The sequence below is a fragment of the Nipponia nippon genome, unplaced genomic scaffold (assembly GCF_047370975.1).
Source record: "Nipponia nippon isolate SJK-2023a ecotype South Korea unplaced genomic scaffold, ASM4737097v1 scaffold_5, whole genome shotgun sequence".
NCBI classification, from domain to species: Eukaryota; Metazoa; Chordata; class Aves; order Pelecaniformes; family Threskiornithidae; genus Nipponia; species Nipponia nippon.
Window position 1 is genome coordinate 17,484,463 of NW_028262369.1, and position 20,431 is coordinate 17,504,893.

The 20,431-nt window shown below is 51.3% G+C and overlaps 1 protein-coding gene across 1 annotated transcript in view; it reads right to left on the reverse strand.

Annotated features, from left to right (window-relative positions):
* Positions 1-20,431, reverse strand: part of PKD1 (polycystin 1, transient receptor potential channel interacting) — a 99,620-nt gene that overhangs the window by 14,140 nt on the left and 65,049 nt on the right. The window contains exons 17-34 of the mRNA XM_087730756.1: positions 18,407-18,550; positions 16,877-17,156; positions 15,134-15,350; positions 13,861-14,011; positions 12,721-12,873; positions 10,283-10,427; positions 8,818-9,420; positions 8,160-8,316; positions 6,527-6,779; positions 5,676-5,871; positions 4,402-4,572; positions 3,790-3,933; positions 3,236-3,446; positions 2,740-2,866; positions 1,797-1,913; positions 1,327-1,376; positions 938-1,140; positions 222-327 (exon numbers count right to left, since the gene is read on the reverse strand). Coding sequence (XP_087586882.1) covers positions 222-327; positions 938-1,140; positions 1,327-1,376; positions 1,797-1,913; positions 2,740-2,866; positions 3,236-3,446; positions 3,790-3,933; positions 4,402-4,572; positions 5,676-5,871; positions 6,527-6,779; positions 8,160-8,316; positions 8,818-9,420; positions 10,283-10,427; positions 12,721-12,873; positions 13,861-14,011; positions 15,134-15,350; positions 16,877-17,156; positions 18,407-18,550 — 3,428 coding nt within the window. The remainder of the gene's footprint in view (positions 1-221; positions 328-937; positions 1,141-1,326; positions 1,377-1,796; positions 1,914-2,739; positions 2,867-3,235; positions 3,447-3,789; positions 3,934-4,401; positions 4,573-5,675; positions 5,872-6,526; positions 6,780-8,159; positions 8,317-8,817; positions 9,421-10,282; positions 10,428-12,720; positions 12,874-13,860; positions 14,012-15,133; positions 15,351-16,876; positions 17,157-18,406; positions 18,551-20,431) is intronic.

The window sequence follows — 20,431 nt, forward strand, 5'->3', positions numbered from 1 at the left end:
CCTCCTGGAGCTCCGGCTGTGGGGGCTGCAGGAATCATGCCCAGCAAGAACATAGTGACTTGTAACAAGGCTGACCCAGGCATTTGCAATGTCACAAAGCCCAGCTCAGCTCACTGTGGCTTGGGTGCCACCAGCTGCTGCAGAGCTGGGTGGGAGGGCAAGGGACAGGAGGCACTGGCTCAGCTGCTTTGTCTGGGGGACTCTGCTCCCTGAATACTTACAGGCCTGAGATCAGATCTGTTTCAGCCCTCATGTATGGCCCTAGGTCCTGGGAGTGGGAGATGCCGCTAGCTCCATCTGCCAGGATCTGCCGGATCAGATCCTCATCTGGGGAAAGAGAGAGTGCAAACAGCATTGGCAGGAGCACAGCACACAGTGCTGCACTGGTGTGGTTCTGCACCGCTCCGGCTCAGCCACATTTGTGGAGCTGGGGAAGAGGAGGGCTAGGGTGAGGTCCTCCTCCATGGGACAGCCCTCCCCTCCTCCCTGTCTTCTAGCTCCTGTCTATCCCCAGCTTGGCTATGGAGCCTAGCATGAAACTGCTGGTATAGGAGGCCAAGTTCTTGTTCTCCTGCCATTTACAGAGTTCAGAGACACACTGTGGCCTTGCAACCAGTGAAGAAGTGCTGGTGGCTTGCAACATTCAGATCCCATGGGAACACATCTCTCCTTGCTCCCAGTCTGCTGGCAGTATGGTGACCGCTCACTTCAGACCGATCCACATCAGGATTTCTGCTTTCCCAGACTGAAATCCCCATTAAGAAAATATGACCCCCTTCCTCTGCCCTTCAAATTGAAGCCAGTGGTGATGGCAGCAGGCTCTGCTATTCTGCCTTCTCCAGAGCTGTGCCAGGACTCCTAGGGACTGGATTGCTCCTCCTGCACTTCCCTGGGGCATTCAAACCCTGGCACAGAGCAATACTACTCACAGACCCACCTGAGGCAGAGAAATATCGAGGCTGTCCCTGGTGAACGCCAAGCGACAAGCTGTCCTCCTCAGTTGCCAATGGAGCCTCGAGTCCAAGGTGGCGGCTGGCCCGGCCTCTCTTCAGCTTCTGGATGGTGTTGCCCATGATGGAGGGGTCGCTGAGGAGGTCTGGCCAGCTGAGCAGGGCCTCGCTGGAGGGCCACCGCACGAGGCTGCGGGAAAACAGAGGAATGGGTGCAACCAGGTATGTGTGGGGAATAGGAAGCATGAGAAAAGCAACTGTGCTAGTGCGTAGAACTGTCCAGAAGGGGAACAGCTGTGGGAGCACAAACCGCAGTCTACCAAAGCAGAAAGCTACACTAGACTCCTTCTTGCTCTGTCCCCAGTAAACTACTTACCTTTTGGAGTCCTCCAAGAACAGATCTGTTTTGGTTTGCTCAGAGAAGGCCTGTGGAGGAAGCGGAGACATTTCAGGCACATGACACTGGTTTGTGCCTTGTTAAAACAGCAGGTTGTTAACATCAGAGGTCACTGGAAACCTGGAGCCTGAGCTGCTATTAGCCCTGGGTCCACACCTCCAAGAGCCTGCTCTCCTCCAGGAGATAACACCTGGGCACACTGGGAAGATCCATGCTCACAGACACAGAGCAGTAGCTGGAGACAGCTTGTGCTCGGTACCTGGGACTGGCCTAGGCAGAGATGCAGGTGAGAGATGAAGGGCTGTGGCTCTCCCCCATCATCACCATTTGCCAGAGGCACTTGAGTGCATCAGTTCTTGCACAGACAGCTGTGGATGGACACTATGTCCGTGCAGGGGAGCACACAGACCCATGCAGCCTGTCCAGCTTTCGGGTGTGAAGCAGCTTACCTCTGCCCGGAGCCCAGGGAAAGCAGGGAAGGAGCTGTCGAGGACTGAGGAGTCCAGGTAGTTGTCGATCTCCAAGGACTGCTGGTCTGAGTGAGTCAGGGTGTGGTTGATGGAGACCTGCAGGAGACAGGAAGGCTTGAGCAGAAAAAGGAGGGATGGAGGCGACAATGTCACGGTGCTTCAGAGCCCTGCTGCTGCTCAATGGCTCCCGTCAGCTCACTACTCTGCAGGGGAGCTCCATGCTTTTGCAGGCAGGGCTAGAGGATCCCAGGCCTACCCAGCAGGGCCGAGAACAGTCACATCCTTCACTGCCTCTTGGGCACTTGTACTCACATGTACCACAGCCCAGTGCCATCTAGGCTGTCCCAGGTACAAATACCCAGGAAGCCACATGAGTTTGCAGCCTTCTGCAAAGCAGGCAGTGCTTACAGGAACAAGAAATATCAGACACATTTGCTGCTCATCAGTCACTGAGCAGCTGGCTGCAGTACTTAATGGGGCTGCTAATTGTGTCTAACCAGTCATTAAATCCCCAGCTAATCCTTTCACAGCTGCCTAACCACAGCTCTGCTCAGACAGCTGAATTTGTACCCAGGCTAGGCATTTCATTAGCAATGCTCCACTGAGCATCTCTCAACTCCTGCCAATGCAGCAAAGGGTCATACCTTCAAACGGCATTTGGATACCTATCACATACTGAAATCAAGAGGGAGTAAGTGCCTCAACAGCTTTTAAAATCTGCCCTCTTGGTCTCTGTCTGGGCATTGTCAGAATCCAGGCAATGATCTGTCCCTCTGAGGTCAGGGGCTGCTCTCAGCTCAGGAGGGAGGCAGAGACCAGCTGGAGAAGTGATGTACCTCAAAGGGCAGAATCTAGCCTAAGATGAGCAAACCTGGTGGCACTGTACCCATCTGGGCAGCCTGCAACTACTTCTTCTCATTACCTTGCCACGAGCCATCCGGAAGAGAAATAAAATGACCAGGTAAAGAGGGTAGACCACCACGCTGGACACCAAACCAACAGCCACTGTGTCCACATTAACAGGGATCAGGTTGGAAACAGCACCATTGCTGGAGAGAATCAAGAGAGATCAGACCGGTGTTAGCAGGAGCACTCAGGGTTGCCAGCTAAGCAAGGAGTGAGATAAAATTGCACAACTTGGCATTTCAGATGTGCAGAGAAAGAAATGAGGATGGGCTGTGCTAACAGATGACACAGCAAAACCAGGTAAGGGGGAAAGGTGATCAGGTTGTCCTTGGTCATCCATCCTCCATGTACTGGTCCTAAATTCTTTGGAATGGGAAGGGCAGACTCAAGGCCACAAGCAAGCCACCTATTCCCAGCAGATGTAAGGTCTGTCCTGCCCTATATAATGGGAAGCACAGGAGGGGCCCTGAGGAGGTAAGAGACTGGCCAAAGCACCAAGGGACACAGCGCACCTGAGGTGTACGTTCCCCACCACACCGTACCACACAGCATTGGCACAGAGGAAGAGGAAGATGAGGAGGGAGCAGCACGTGGCTCTCTGGACACGGGTGAAGCGGCTGCGAGGCGGGCGGTCCCACATGGACAACCAGACGTGCTTCTCAAAGAAACCTCGCTGCAACTCTGCTATGAAGATCCGGGAGAAGCTCCTCAGCTCTGTCTCACCTGAGCACAAAAAGAGAGAGACTCTTAGGGCCAACTGCACCGCAGAGGGGAGCCAGCTGGGCCTGCCACGGTCCCTCCTTGCAGACTGACAGTGAAGGAAGTATCCACACTGCATCTATATGGTCCCTCCTGCGCAGCTGGGTCCTTGCCATGCCTTGTCCTCTAGCACAAAGGACCCAGCAGAGCACGTGGCTGCACAAGGCATCAGTGCAGTGAGGAACAGCCAGTGGGTAGGTTCTACAGTCTCTCTGCAGTCTCCTGTTGTGGGCCCTTCCTCAACGCAATGAGAACTGCCACACTGCTCAGCCATCCCAGCCCCACGCCCCAGGGGCTGAGCACTCACTAGCAGCATAAACCTCCTTCTCCACCATGCCATCGTTCTCTTCACTCTCCACCGACAGCCAGTCATTCACCAGGAAGAAGTAGCTCTTGCTGTTCTGCAGGTCCCGGACTATGACGTGCTGCAGGTACCAAGAGGGGCTGAGCCCTAAAAGTTAAGAGATGAAGAAATGTGTTTCATGGCACACATTTCCTATGTGGACCTGCAAAGCCAAGAAGGCAACACAAGAGCCCCTCAGGGGGACAGCAGCAGTTACCCTGTGACACTGTCTTCATCGGTGGGAACTGCACAGTCCCCAAGAGAAAGGCTTGGCATAGCCAGGTCACCTCCTAGGCTGTACGGACATTTACAGACACTGTCACAGCACACTGCATCATATGTGTACGGGATTACAGCTGACCAGTTTGCAGACTTCTGCGTGATGGAGACTCCACATCCCCCCACCCAGCAATCTTCCCCCAAGCCAGTGGATCACCATGGTCTCCCATCAGGGTTAGTCCAAACTGTAGGCCCAGGTACCTCTCTCCTGGCCCAGGCACCAGGCGGAGCAGAGCCTGGTTCTGACCTGGGATGTGTGATGGCTGCCTCAGGCCTGCACACCCGCTCACGTCTCACCTTTATTGTCGTGCCAAATGCGGATGCGCCAAATGCTCCCCAGACTCCGCTCCGTTGCGATCTGAAACACGTCAAGGCTGTTGCGGTGAAAGGCGTTTTCTCCATCCAGATGTCTGTGACCACTTTTATTGTCTACACCATACAGGGCGATCCCCACATGGGCCGTGGTACCTGGCAAAGTTAACGGGGCTCAGTTAGGGAAGGCCACCCAAGGTGGAGCTGTTCCTCAGCCCTGCCTTCCTGCCAGTGACCTGATACCAGATGCAATGGCCCTTCAGAGGGGCCACCTGAAGACTCAGGAGGAAGGAATGTGCTCAACAGCCATCCCACACCCAGGGATAGTGTTACACACAGCCTGGAGGGCAGCTGCTCAGATTGGCCTGGTGCATGGACCTTGGCATGCTCATGGTTTTGCTCTTTGGAGGGGACTGAATCTGACATTCCTTGCCTTGCTAACACACTAATGGGAGGAGATGTTTATTCTGGATGTTTTTTCCACCAAGTAGTTGAAAGACTTGTTTTCTTTGACTTCTCTCCGGTACCAGTTGCCAGATGCTCCTTGGTCCACCTGCCCAACCTGGATGGTCCTTGGGGTGGCTTCAGGAGAAAGCTGCTGCCAGTGAAACCAGTGGTTACACTAAGACCAACGGGAGCATGTTTCTGGCAGTGACATGGTGGCACTCCAGCTCCATCCTTGCTTAGAGCTTCCACGTCCCAGCTGCCTGGCTTTCCAAGTCCAGGATGATGTTTCTGGCCGCTCTAGCTACAAACCCAGCCCCGGATCAGAAAGCCAAGCTTTCTGCCTTCATGCCGCTGGGAAAGATTCAGATGGCAGAACAAAGTGATGGATGCTGGAGGACAGCAAAATGGTCTACCTAAAGGGCCCACAAGGCCTGGATCCTTTTGCAGGAGTGGGTCAGAAGTGAGGAAAAATCGCTGCCTCTTGGCTGTTCCTGCAACCACAGCCCAGTCAGGGAAAGCAGGGTGGGTGTATTTCTATACTGGGTGGTTCCTTTCAGCAACAGTTGCTTGTTCCACTGCAACAGCAAGCAGTAGGGCAGCATGATCTTCTCCACAGCTCTTGACCTGCCCCATCATCACACAATAAAAACTGTGAATGCTGTGGGAAGCCCTGAACTGACTGTCTGCTCAGTGCTGCTCCAAACACCAGCTCAGCTCTGGGCCCTGGTGCATGATGTGCTGAGGTGAGATCTCAGGGGAACTACACAGATATCACTCTAGGAATCAAGCACAGGAATAGAATACAGGCTAACCTGATCCTCTGCCCCAGCCAGTTTTCACCAGGATCTCGTATTTGTACAGCCCATTCTTCCCGCAGAAGGGAATCACCCCCACTCGGTTAATGTCAATCATGTCCAGCTTGTGCACGATCAGTGCAGCTACTGAGTAGGTCACAAAGCAGACAGCACATGTCAGCAGAACGATGTAGTTGAGACCTGGGCCTGGAGCCTAAAAGAAAAGAAGTATGTTGCAAGGTACTCTCCTTCCCCAGGAGGACCCCCCTGTTCCCCGGGAGTCATGCTGCCTCCTTCCTGGCTATAATCATCATTCACACACATGATACCACATGCAAATAGAGAGAGACCTGTCCCTGCACAGACTGTGTGCTCACAGCCCTGCAGAGTGACTGCAGCAGCCAGCTGAAGCTGCTGTAGCAGCTGCCGAGAGCTCTCTGCTCCCACTTACGTCACACCGACAGCTAGAAAAAGCCTGAACACCCCTGGGAGGCAGGGAGCAGCCGGCAGGTGCAAGCTCGCTGGGATAAAACAGTGCTGGGTGACAGCTGGGAGGAGCATTTGGCATCTCACTAAGAGGTGAACACACTGAGAGGTGTCCAGAATAGAGAACAAAGCCATCTGTAAAGGTCTGTTTTTAGCAGTAGCAGCCAGGATTCATGATCAGAGGACACAGCCCCTGTGTGAGCTGTGCCCATCTGCAGCTCCCAAAAGCTCTCAGGTACTTGTGCTGGTCTGCCAGCTGGGCACAGGTCAGCCATGACCCAGCTTGAATGTGAAGCCGACGGGAGCCCAAGGCTTTCCTCTAGGCAGCAACAATCTGCTCAGTGTGTGGCAGTGTTGCACAGCCTCTGCTGTGTTTTACTCACAGGAAATATGAACTGGACAGAGTTTGGGGGGACAAACAGACTGGCCCCAAAGGCGGTGAGGTGCTGGGTTAAGCACACAGCCTGGTCTGGCCTGGTCTCTTCCAGCGGGATGATGCCTTCTGTCTTCCACCGTTTCTCCTGCTCACTGAAGTACTGGCAGAGGGAGGTGTACAGCCCCAGAGTCACCTCCACTGGGGACCAGCTGAAATGGTTTGTGATGTTGAAGTAGTATTTCTGGATGGTGTCATCCGTTCTGGAGAAAGGAAAGACAGCAAGGAGACATTATTAACCCGTCTGCTGAAGGGACATAAACCCCGTTCTAGTGGATGTGTGCCCACGGAAAGCACCCTGCTGCAGGAACAGGTAAGCACACAATGAGGAGGAAAAGCCCAGTGAATGTGGTGTAATTTACACCACCCTTTGACTGTGCAGAAACTCTGGGTTTCTACAGACCACTTGAGTTCTTCTTTATCTTTGTACTATTTCAGCACCTGGAGCACTATGTTGCACACCCTCTTCTCTGTGCTGGCAGCCTTGCACAGCCCTTCCCTGTGTCCCGCTGACCCACACGACACTTCCATAGCAACTCTCTGATTCTTGGCTGGGAGCAGATTTGCTCATTATGACAATTAATCCCTCTTTGAGCATCCTGTTACCAAAAGCCATAGAAGCTGTGTCAACTTACACAACAGTGGCTCCACTCTTGCCCCACCTACTCCCAAGCTGCCTATCTTTTCTTCTTAGATAACGCCTAGGAATGGCTCATAAATAACACGAGGCATGAACACACATGCTCCCAGGCAAGACAGCAAGTCAGCAATTGACGTTACAAAAATGACTGCTCTGATAAAAAGAAGAGAGCTTTGCTGCAAAACCCAACAGCACAACAGCGGTGCTTAGTGAGCCCCAGCACACTCCAAGCAGCAGGCAAGCAGGGTAGACGGTAGCCCACGAGGGAACCTGCATTCTCCTCCAGTCACATGTTGGGAAGATGAGCTCTGAGGATAGAGGTGCTTTTGTGAAGGTTGTGCTGCAGTTCAGGAACTAGGCTAACGTGTGGTGTGGGAAACGGTTTCATGAGCTGCACGGAGCAAGCCCTGAATCTACGAAGGTCAGTGTGAGTCGCTTGGGGAAAGTCCTGGTAAAGATGGGCAGCTCTGGGATTGGCAGTGCACAGAGCATGAAAGTCTGGACAAGGAACAGAAAAACAGTCTACAGCAGCTGTTAGATGAGTGAGCAGAGAAAAGGGCAGTGGAGGGGAGACTCATCACCGGGAGAGGCCCTGGACGAGGGTCATGATACTCACAGAGAACATGACTTACAGCTCTAAAAAGGGGAACCCTCTCTCACCTGGATCAGAAAAGCAAATCACAGAGCACTGAGCTGCTCTTGCACCAGCAACAGCAGATGTCTGGGAAGGAGGCAGTGCCAGGGTAGAAGAGGTGCCAATGCTGGGGTGTAGGAACGGCAGATTGCAGCTGCCTGCCCAGGAGCTGTCTCCTCCAAGGACAGAGGAGCACTGTGGATAGCTACAACAGCACCAGCCCTGCAAAGGCAAGGCCCTGAGCATCCCTCACGTGCATCCATGGGACAGCCTGGGGGTGACAAGGATTACAAGGGAGGCTTCTCTTACCTGGGTGAGGTGAAGAAGGTGTAGAGCTTGTGGTCATTTCCAGCCAGGGCATCCAGGCCAATTTTCTTAGAGGCACTGCAGTTGTGCTCATTGGGCTCTGGTTTGTGATGGAGATAAGCCATGATGAATGGCTCAGGCTCGCTTGCAATGTAGTGATCTGTGTGGGGAGGGGGAGAAAAAACAGAAAGTACTTTATAAACACCTGGGAGAGCTCAACCACAAGCCTGCTGCCAGCAGTGCACGTTCAGGGAGGAGTATCAGGAACGCAGAAAGTCGGGAGAGATGCTTTCCCAGATTGCACTCTCTCAGTCAGCAGTTCAGAGGATCCCTGAGCAAGAGACTCTGGATGCCATTGTACGTGACCAAAAGAGGGACTGGACGAACTCCCTCCTGTGCCACTGTGGCTCAACAGAAGGGCTAGGAAAAGCAAAAGGCTTCTCAGTGCCAGAATCCACAGGCAACATTACACTGGGGACTGGATAATGCCCGTGACAGCTGGAACCTCAACCATCCAGTGTGGAACTTGCTGGCTACACCTGACATCCCCTCCCACACCAGTTAACTCTTGACACAGCTTTCCTTTGCTGCAACACCCAGCCCTCCTTTCCCACGGGAAGAAATAGCAAAGAGCATAAAGAGTTGGATCTATCTGCACTACCATTCAGGACTCTGTAAGTGAGCTGGAAGTGCAGTCCTGCTTCTCTGTTGTTGCTCTCCATAGTCACAATTAGGTTCACAGATGTTCTTGCCTCGATGACTTCAGTGCCAGCAGAGAGATTGTCAGCATCTGTGTTGTTTGACACCATTACGGTGATGGCTTTCTCTGAGTCCAGGCTCCCAATGGGTATCTGCACCCCGTTGTGTGTCTGAAACTCCATGGAGGCGACCTTTGTGGACACAGTGTAGTTGCTGATGTATCCAAAAGGGAAAGGATTGGAGTCCACTTGGAACATGACTTGAATGACATCCGTCAGGTTGGAAAGGGTGGTGTTGAATGCCTGAGGGATGGAGAACTGGCAGTTTGGTGTGTTTTCGTAGCAAAGCAAGTTAAAGGGATCAGACCGTTTGCCTGTGGCCTTAATTTCTCCTCCCACCAGCTCAAGGGGCTCTTCATTCAGCACTCGAGACTTCATGAGGATGCGCATCAGGCTGGAAGACAGGTTGTAGGCTTTGGGAGCTAGCAGCAAATTGTGGGAATCAGAAAGCAGTTCCTGGGGCTTGGATTCTTGTGAAACCGTATTGACAAGGTGAATTAGGTCACCTGCCAGGAAAGAAATAAAGGTGCAAACAGAGGAAGTGGTAAATAGCCTAGATAACTGTTACAGTCTAGATAACATCTGACACCTTTACAAAACAATCAGACACCTCTTTCTGTACTGTCTTCTCACTGTAACTCTACACTGTGCACATGACCTTCCGCAATGGAAGTGTTCAGTAGCCCATAGCTAAAAATAGAGCTGTCAGCAATTCTTGCAGGCTCTCTTGGCTAATCTACAAAGTTTGGTGGTGAATACTTAATCACAACAGGCTTTATTTTCCTCCTGTGAAGTGACTAGAATGGCAGGTTGGGAAACAAGGAAAGAATGCATAAAGCAAACATACGTTACTAAGTTTTTGCACTATAAAGTGCAGAACACTCAGAAATACGTAACAAGGAGTGCAAAGAAGATGCCTCTGCTTCCTCCCAGGGTAACCAGGTGGGAATTTCTGCAGTGTTCATGGGTGCCCCAGTGAAGTTTGGCAGCCTCCTCAGATCACAACCAGGAAGGCAAGCATCTGAAAGCCATAGCTGTTACTCATTGTTTACTAAAAAGACAATTCCCTGAAGTATTAGTGAGTTTCTTAAAAACTGTCACATTTAAATGTCCGCAGAGACAGCTGCCAAAGCCAGGACAACCCTGGGAAAAGTGCAGGGAGAAGAAAGTACTGGGGTGCCATGCTCCAAATGTTAGACACAATCTCCCTAACAGCTTGAAAAGGCATAAGCCAAACCCCGAATGGTACAGGAGAAAGCCTGCAAAGCCTCTCTCAGTCTACTTCTGCCCAGCACCCTGTACAGGGAGACCTGTGCCTTCAGCAGTGCCCGGTCAAATGTCATCCGTTCCTGCAGGAACAAAACTGACCTGTGATGTTGAGAATGTTGTCAGCAATACCAGTTGGTGTCACAGTGCCCTGGGTTGTTTCCCCTTGCAGAATAGTCATCATGGTCTCCAGCTTGTTCAAGGTCCTTGTCAGGCATGACTTGCAAACCAGCTCCTTGCTCACCACCTGCAAAGGGAAACACAGTTTGATTCAGTAGGAACATCCCCAGGGAAAGATGAAGGCAGCTGTAGGCAAGTTCAGCTGACTCAGTCCTACAAAGACCTGAGCACATTTGTTCAAACACCATTTGCACTCTGAAAGTCCCCCCTGCTCTTCCCAGCCCCAGGAAGGTGACTGCAAAGACCACGGCTGCTCTGGTCACACTGAGAGATGCCAAGAAGTTGTTGGTGTCTCCAAGACTCTTCCATCCACCTCCCCTCATGTTACAATCTGCCAGTGTACAGGTAGGCATGCTAGGAGTCTGATGAAGGATGCATTAGGGTTGGAAAGAGCAATAAAGGGCAGCATGTTCATGTTTCCTGGAGTTCACTTGTAAGGACCAAGCACGCCTCCGGCTGTTGCATCTCATGAGCACCCCTTCAGGGCCACACACTATTCCTACAGAAATCAACCAGAAGGAGCTGGATAGGATTCCTCCATCCACACCACTGTCTTCAATGGAAGCAAGGTTTAGCCCTAACTGAATCCATTTCAATGTCCAAATACTCCTGAAAGCTGTGGGAGGGATCCTGCCACTCAGGCATGATGGATGTCCCTCCCTCTGCTCCCAGAGGTGTCCAAGAAACAGAATGTTCTAGCCACGGCCTGGAGCTCCCTGCACTCTCGAGGGCTGGATGGGAGGGACTGAGGCAACACATGGAAGCTGTTACCACAACCCTGTTCCTAGCTCTTATTCATCTTTTTTCTTTTAATCATCATAGGATTTAGACGTGATTCACCATATGTTTTGGTGAAGAATCAAAACGACATCTGCGTGTCTAGAATTCCCCCTTTTCTGCTTTTATTTGTAAGCTACGAGAAGTGAGGACATACTGTGTAAATTGGGAGTCCACAAGGCACAGTCAGGTATCAATGAGGCAGGGAATAAAAAGGGTTATGGGGAGGAACCACCCAAGGAGCTACTGCTCAGGAAGGAGAATCTACTAAGACGACTGAGATTCTTTTTTTCCCCTCCAGGAGAAATTAATTCTGACTTTTTCCTCTCCCCTGTAGGTAAAATCAAAAAAGTATCAGCACTGATTGACACTTCTACAGGAAAGGAAATGTGTGAACTCCGTGCTAGTCTCAACCACTTGGGAAATTCTAGACTACTGTTTTTCTACCGTTTTCCTTCCAATCCGGAGCACAAACTAATCCTGGAACATCAGCTTTTCCCATGGAACAAAAATTCTATTTCTAGACTTAAGCTTCCACAGCGAGATCAAGTCGCAAGGCAAGAGCACATGGGAGAGACACAAACAAACCAATCCAGCATCAGAATGGGATGTGCCGAACCCCAAATCCCTGAACAAAGATGAACAGAAACATGTGATTTTTAAGGTTTACAGACTTTGAAGCAGAAAAAGGAGCAGCAGAATAGGGACTCTGTGGGTGGGACGCAGCAGTCTGTTCATCGTTTCAATGACAGTCTCTTCCTACTGAGTGAGGTTGCTGACCTGGCTGGGGAGACGACGTGCAGCCAAGGCCAGGGTACCTGACTCCAGTCCTGAAGGCAAAGATTTGGGAGGGCGGGGAGGAAGAGCATGCCAGAGCTGACTGGCTGACCACCAAACCCCAAGCACATTATATAACTGGGCTCTCTTCCCTTTGCCCATCTGACAAAACACATAAAGCCACTCCTAAATCCACCAGGCAGCAGCCCCAGCACCAGGGAGCTGAAACTGCAAGCTGGTTGGGCAACACAGCGCTTCCAGTCAGCAGCAGAGCAGAGCAGAGCAGTGTTTCTAATCTCCTATAGCAGAAATAGGGCTGGAAGGAACGTCAGTCCTTGGCGCTGTCCCCTGGCTCAAGGCAGGTCTGGCTCTACTGGTGTTACTCCTGATGGGAGCCCAGCCTGTCTTCGGAGATTCTGCAGCTCCCCCACCAACTTATTCCAGTGCTTCTCCAGTCTGCCAAGGCCTCTTCTACAGTCTCCATCTGCAAGTGAAGGAACCTACTTGCTAGCAAGCTGCCACACCAGCACTGGTACCAGAGAAGCAGAGAGTTCTTAGGTGCTGTCTTCCAGCTGATGAATACATCATCTTATCCACACCTGCTAGATCAGTGGCATGACAAGGGACAGAGCTGACAACACTTAGGACATCACCACAGAAACCCTAATGATGTCAACAAGTGATACCTGTCCTCCCTGTGTGGTATGTATGTGGGAGAGAGAGACAGGGAAGCAGAACAAGAATTGAAGAGCATCTAAGCCGCACCTGGAAGAGCAGGAGGCTGGAGGTGGTGATGGGGAACATACCGTGCACTGTGCCAAGGCAGCTGAGATCTGCTGGATATCATCAACTGTGTTCACGTTCAGCGAGTTCAGTGTTTCTGTGATATTGTTGCGAGTCCAGGTCCGGAGTTCAAATTCATTCCCAGTCTCAGGTTCCACAAGCATGGACCGCTCGTACTGGTGGGAGGGAGAAAAGTAGGCAGAGTGAGGAACTGTATCAGGTTGTTTCAGAGGACGATGAGCTGTGCTGGTCACCTTTTCCCCACACTCTCTATCTCCCTGCCTGTGCTCCTCCCCAGAGGGTGATCTAATGAGCTGTTTTTTCAGTAGAACTTCCTCAATTTCACTTGTGCTCTCCAACCAATTATCTTAACAGCCTTGCACTTGACAGCTAAGTAGTACACCAGTGTGCAGTCCTTATCCAGCTAAGCACAGTGCCTGTGCTCAGGGGGATTGCCCCTGCCTGGCTTCCAGGCATGCAGCAGGCTCTTATTGGGCAGGAAAGCACGAGTAGAGACCAAAATTCCTGCCCTGCCTATAGAGATGCACGTGGAGGGACTGGGCCCTACTTTAGGTAGGCGTGAAAGTGAATGCTGCCAGGAGGATGATGCTCCTGCACTGTGGATTAAGAGCCTTGTATGTGGCCAGAAGATCCTTCTAGCTGCACTAGCTCAGCAGTCAGAACGAGGTCTCCTCAGCACCCAGAGCAGCACCTGAGCAGCCACAGGAAGTTTCCTGAGTTGGAGTGGGGTGGCTGGCTCAGGGGAAGCATGAAGGAGGTGGGGGAATTTGGACTAAGATTTATGCTTCTAAATTCGGTGTTTAGACTTCGTGTTGGCAGTAAAGAGGAAAAACTATCTGAATATGAGGGCAGAAAAGCAGGCTGCATGGGTGACACCCAGGCCACTACCTTCTCTAGGACCTCTGTTTTATTTTGCAGCCCCTCTACTTTCCCTGGTGATTGTGTGCCTGGAGCTTGTTACTTTTTTTGATGCATGAAAATAGCTCCACTCCAGCTCCCAGCATGCACATATGCTGATTTACATGAAAAACTGTAGCATTAGTCATTTCCCTACATTGCTGTACAAAACCTGGCCAAAAAAACATTGCTGGAGATTGCAAGGCCTTCTGGAGGTCCCTCTTGGGCAGTGAGTGCTGCTTTACCTCATTTAAGATGGTGATGAGGGCCAGAGAGTACTCAATGACCTGTTGAGGGTCCCCTTGTTTCACTAAGCCCTGGAGCACGGTGTCAGTTTGATTGTAGAGCCAGTGGGAGAGGCTGGGGAATCCCTCTGGTAAACTGATTTCCATGGAGCTGCCAAGGGAAAGAGGCATTTGGGTTAAGTGCAGACTATCAAATGGGACTGAGGGAAGGGGGCAGAATCTGCCCTTTAGCTGGGAAGGAAGATGAGGGGGGAAGCAGGTGGTTAAACAACAAGGACAGCATTGCTGATGCTTGCCCTGGTGCCCAGTTTGCACCAGCTCTATGTAGGAACATTGTGGACCTGAAACCTGGTTCCTCACTGGTCCAGCTCTGTGAAGCTGCAGGTGGAGGATGCATTGAACCCAGAGGAAAAAATCCAGGTTTAGTCTGATGGAGCATAAAGAGCACTTAAAAATAGTGTCGGTGTGCTGGGAGGAGCTGCACTGCTTCTGGCATTGTTACCTGGGGTCTGAGGAACAGCTGGAACACAGATCCTCCTCCGCAGGCACTGCAGGACCGTGCACTCTAGCCTGGGAGGCTGGGACCACATCTACAGTGCAGGGAGTTGCAAACCAGCCTTGAGAAGGAGCAGCCATACAGCTCGGTCAGGCAGCAGAGACCAGCTCAGGATGCTGCCCAAAGACATGTGGGCACTTGTGGCCTGCATGGAGCACAGTGGAAACCAAGGGGCGTTTGCAGGAAGGATAACAGGGCTTTCACAGTACTGGCCCTGCTGAGACTCGAGCTGCAGTCCCTTCCACCCTATTCAAATGCACGTGCTCTCCACCTTGGCTACATGAGACCTCCCTGGCTCTCAGCGGCGGGACATCAGGCCACCCACAGCACCAGAGCTTGCTGCTGCCAGCTCTCCTTTGAGGACTCCTGATGCAGAGAAGGTGGCAGAGCACAGAGCATAGAGATCTTCTGAGAAAGTGACATTGTGCTTTCAAAGCAAAGTGTCACCACAGAATTAAGGAGGTGGTCAAGAAAGCAGTAACTTATGGGAAAGTCTCCCCCTTGAACGATGATCCACAAAGACTGCAATTTTCTGTACTGCACTTCTGCTGAGCCTTCCTGCCAACAGCCTCTTCCAGGAGGCAAACATTTCACCCAGGATCTGCTGAGCCCTTCAGGACAGGGAACCAGTGGTCAAGCCGTAAGACTGTGATTCGGGAGCCTAGGCTGGACACTTGCGCTGCTGTGTAAGCCTAGCCTGCGAGCGGTGGGTCTTACCGGTTAATGGCCACCACGGTTGCTCCCAGCTGGTCTTGAACAAGGACTGACACAGACACCATGAAGCCGCTCTCGTGAAAGCCCGGGGGCAGGAAGGCACTGTGCTCGGCACGGCTGCCCTTGTACACGCAGAACTCGTGGTAGTGCCCGGCTCTGTGGCGGGATGCCAGGAGGATGTACACCAGCGGGCCCTCCGCATCCTCCGTGTCTCGCCAGCCTGCAAAGCAAACCCCAACAGGGGCTCTGATGGGGACAAGGGCACGGCGGGGCTGCAGCCACCATCCATCAGAGCTGGCACTACCTGGCAGTGCCCGTTCCCTCCCCTGGTGTGTCCCACCCCACTCAGCCCTTCAGCATGGCATCTCCCCTTACTGCTGTCCCCAGCAAGGGGTTACCCTGCTCTGGCAGAGGGACAGGTTGTCCCCACCATTAGGGGATGGCTTATGGACTCCATCAAGCCGGACAGATGTCTCCAGGGCCTGCAATGTAAAGGTCTGACCTTCTTTGAATTTTTCTGATGTTTAGGGGTTTCTGCCTAGGTGTTTGGGTTCTGTAACATTTAAAGGGATTTGAGAAGAGTTCATGAGCAAAATAAAAATGGGAATGACTCTGCTGGGGCTGGGAACAACACTGACCCAAGGCCACAGCTTCTGTACAAGCACTGCAAAGCCTGACATTAGACAGAGGGTCAGCACAGCCCTCAGGCAGTTCAACATCTCAGGAATGACTGAGTCTAGGATAAAACCTGCACAAAGGTTTCCTTGGAGCTCCCAGAAATTATGGGGAGTCCTGTGGGAGCCAGGCAGTTACGAAATTCGCTGCGCATTTGCCAGTGAGCACCAGCGAAGGTGCTGGCTCTGCCAGGGCTCGCTGCACTAGACATCCACCAGTGGGTCTGCATCCTGTGTGTTTCACTTCAGCCTGGCAACAATCACTAAGAGCTAAAATTCCCACCACTCCAAAGAGGTATTGATTTCATAATTATTCCGGGTAGCTCAAAACTTCCCAAAGTTACAACCATATCATGCCAAACACACTTCTGCTTCTCCCCCAGCTTAAGCTGGGCTTTGGTAACCAGCCCCCCCAGAACCAGCAGAATTCATCACCTCCTCTGCAGCGTGGCTTCCCAGCATTTGTGCACAGACAGCATTAATCTCTAACACTAATCACTGGGGAAATATGGCTTTCAGAGGCGCTTATTCCTTGGCCCAAGGCTACAGGATGTCAGCCAGGCCACTTTTCCAAAGCTAGACTCATTGCTGTCTCTGCAGCTGGTTGAGAAGGTAATTGCCAAGGGGAACATCCAGCCCACGTGGCAGAGAAGGCCCCAGCGCTTTGTCTTTTGACTCTTCCCACATATATGTGACTCAGTTTTGGGCACCTACCTTCTTTTTCCTGCACTGAAATACCAGCCTCTTCCACAAGGACTGTCCTGGCCTGGATATCACCATTCAACTACATGAATTAGGGTTAAAAAAAGTGTCTGCCTGCTACCATGAGTTTTAGAGCTCCATAATTTGGGCACACAAAGCTGCTCATGGTCCAAGCTTTGGGGATCAGAAATGGAAAGATTCACTTCTGAATTCAGCCCTGGCCAACAGTGCCCTGGGGTAGGAGCTCGGGGTAAAGAAAACATCTGTGGGAAGAAGGGCAGCTGGTACCACACTGGTCATGAGAAACCTTTGCCCATGGCCCGCAGAGTGGGCTGGCAGGTGCCCAGCACCACTGTCCGTATGCTCTCACCTGCACACTCGAAGTGCACCTTTGCCATCAGTGCCCTGAGGGGTCCTTTGGGAGACAGCCGGCAGGATCCTCCAACGGGCGGCTGGTTTGGGAGCAGATCGATGGAGGCGAATCCTTCCTCCCCTGTTGTGAGGTCTGTGATGTGAAGGGTAAAAGTATATCCCTCCCCATCCTTCAGTGCCCCTTGCCTCAAGACCAGGTTCATTCCCGTGTCGCCAGTGGAGGTAGTTTTTTTGTCCAGGACGAGAGACTTGTTTTTAAAGCTGTGTGCTGCCCATCTCTATAGAGGGGAAAGACAGGAGAGGTTTTGTTTAAATCTGAAGTTATGTCCTTAAAATGTTTTCAGATTGAGTCTCTTATAAAAAGTAACAGATTTCTAGTGGGAGCGTCTGCCAAATTTGCAGTTGATAATTCAGCTTTAGTCTTGTGTGCTACAGCAACAAGAACTGGAACCTTTCCAAAATGTCTGGTGGGAATATTTCCACTGTGAGATCTACTTTAGTCTCTGGGATTACATCACCCTCCGACAGAGTATTTCATAATACAGAATACAAAACACAGGAAATAAATTAAGTACTGATGGAGCCTCCACGGGATACCATGTTTTATATGCTTCAAGCTGAACGTGTCCTGGATGGTTACTGTTAATAGCACAAATGTACAATTGCGATAACAAGAGGAACAGTGAGATAGCCAGCCAGAAAATGCCATGCAAGTACATGCTGGGCTTGCTGGGAGTAATACAGACTAGCTCTCGCAACAGGACTTCCACTTCTGAGACCTGCTTCATTCAACAGGTTGCAGAGATGCTGCGTAGACGAATCTCTCATTAGAGGAGGGCATGAAGGACTTGGGGGATCAGAAGAGACTGAACAACCTCTGCTTGAGCCACCAGAATCACAGGCAAAATGTCAATCAGAAGGGAGAAGAAAACACTTTACAGACCTCTTATAGGAAAAAAATGGCTACTGTGTGAAAAGAGCTGGTCACTCATGGGCTTGGCTTGAAAATGACCTAGCAAGGACTTGCCCTTGGGTGGGCTGAGATACTGATGGAGGATTGACAGACCGTGTGTCCAGCAGCCTGGAGGCACAACCCAGGGCAAAGAAAAGTTCTGGACATCTCACAGGGGGTCCAGTGGTTACAGGTCATGGGGAACCTGCTTCACAGGCTCTCCTAGCCTCCTCCATGCTGCTGAGACATGGCACGGCATGTGGGAGCCCCATGTCACACAAGGCAAGCTCCGTGCAGGGCCTGTTTTAAACTTCTGACTCTGCAAGCCAGTCCTGCAGGCAGTTCCAGGGGTTGTGATGAAGAGACCAGTATCAGTCAGCCGCCTTCATCCCCTCTGCCAGACCCAGCCTGTCACTGCATTTATGGTCAGAGATTGTTTCCCGTCCTTGTCTCTACGGCAGTTTAGGTCCAGGATTTTATTTCTCACACAGCTCTTTCCAGCCTGTCCTCTCTGACTCTCCCCTTCTTGAAGTCCACCAAAGGTGAAGCAAAGACCAGCGTTGCTAATGACTTTACCCCAAGCTTGGAGTCATTGTGACAGTTCTGGCAGGTCCCTTCCAGGTAGACATAGGAGCTCTTGCTAACTTCATAGACAGACTGAGCCTTGCAGGAAACGCACTCCAGGGACACGATAGGGACTCCCCCCTTCTTGATGAGTACCTGGGAAAGCAAGAGGCTCCATCAGAAGGTCTGAGACAAAAATACAGACATCGAACAGGGAAGTAGACATCCCAGCACCTGGTTCTGCAAGGAGGAACCGCTCTGCACCAGCCCAGTCTGTGCTAAGAAAACAGCAGAAAGGGATTTCCAAAGAATTTCAGGTCAGACTTAAGCTACATCACTTTTCTTACACTTGCCAGGGCAAGTTCTTCTGTCACTGATTTTCAAGAGCCACCCAATGCCAAGCTGGGCCAATCTAGATAATTCTGCATTTACTTTATTTACACTTTTTAACAACATAAATCACTTTCAAAATGTCCCTCTGGTACCCTGTGCTGAATTCCCAGCAAGTCTTGCTTGTGCTGTCAGGTGGGGATGATGCTAACTGAAGCACTTTGCTGTACTGACCATCTCAGGACAGCTATTAACCCTACAAAAATGGGATCTGTGTTAGAGTTTGGAAAAGAGGAGCAACCTAACTGGGAGGAGGAAAGCCTCCATTACAGCAGAGACTAAACATCTGGTGAGCACCTGCCCTGGGAAGCAACTGAGGCTCTCCTTTGTTTTCTGTGGGCCAAACGCTTGGCCCTGCCTCTGCGGCTGTGGAGTGCCTGACCTGGTGGGGTCACAGCAGATCTGCCATGGACAGAGTGGGTCCCTGTTCTCGACTTGGAAGATGGCTAACTGGGAAGCGTTTACAGTCCAGAGTAATAAAGGGCTCAGGGTGAGACAGGGAGCCTGGGTTTACTGAAGATGTGCTGCCCTGTGCAAAGCCAGCATGGTCCCGCTGTCTCCCGCATCCCCGCTCTGATCTACAGAGCTTGGACTAGAACCACATGCCACGTTTCAGGGTCCAACCCTTGGGCTCTCGAGTGCACTGCACTGCCTGCGCAGAACCATCATCATTTCTGACACTACCTATGTCCCTGAGAGACAGGAATGATGATAAAAATAGCCAGAAAACATAGCTCCCACCGTGCATCAAACACATTTTGCTCTCCAGCCTGGAAGAACCACCTTTTCCAGAGAGTGTCATGTTGTTCCAGGCTTTTAGCTTGGATCTAAGCTGCACATCTCGAGACGCCTACCACACCTCCCCGGCAAAGCACTCGGAGAGAGGAGAGCTTTAGAAGCACCGGTGGCTCAGACACAACGGCTATTGAGCTCTGACCCCTGTACTTTGTCTAAATTCCTTTAATCCCCTAGGAAACGGGGTTGTCCAGCATTTGACAGAGCCCTCTGCCCTGGCATAATGAATATTCTGAATTCAAAGAAAGACAGTAATGAAGACATTGTTTAATATGGCAGACTTTTAAAAGAGGATAAATATTCCACAGCACTAAGCCGGAGCACATTGAAGCTTCATTCATTCCTACAGTATTTGCAAATTTCCTGCGACACTGGAATCATTGTTTTGCGCTCATGCATGGAAACCAGATAGTACGGAATGTCCTTGAAAGACTATAAATTTAATTTTTTTTCTTTTTATCCTCCAGCTTTGGTTTAAAACCCAGGCAGTAAGAGTTTCCACTTTCAGACTAACTATATCTCTAATTGCCAAACGCACCACGATGAATGTTTGTGACATAAACCATAACTGCTGTCGGACTGCAGATGCATTCAGCGTTAGGCTTAATTTGACATAAACAACATGCACTTAAAAAAATCCTCCCTTAAAAAAGATTCAGAAACAGAGAAGAGAGGAACTGTTGACAGTAAAATTAAGTACCAGCCCTTAGGAAGCTCTCTCTGGGCAAAAACCAGGGAAGAGCCTGGTGCTGTGACATGTGAAGAGCCCAGGACTGCACACAGTGGTGGAAGAGCTACCAACCACGGGCTCCTTTGCTGTCCTCCTATGGCAGATCTGCGGTTGCAGACTCA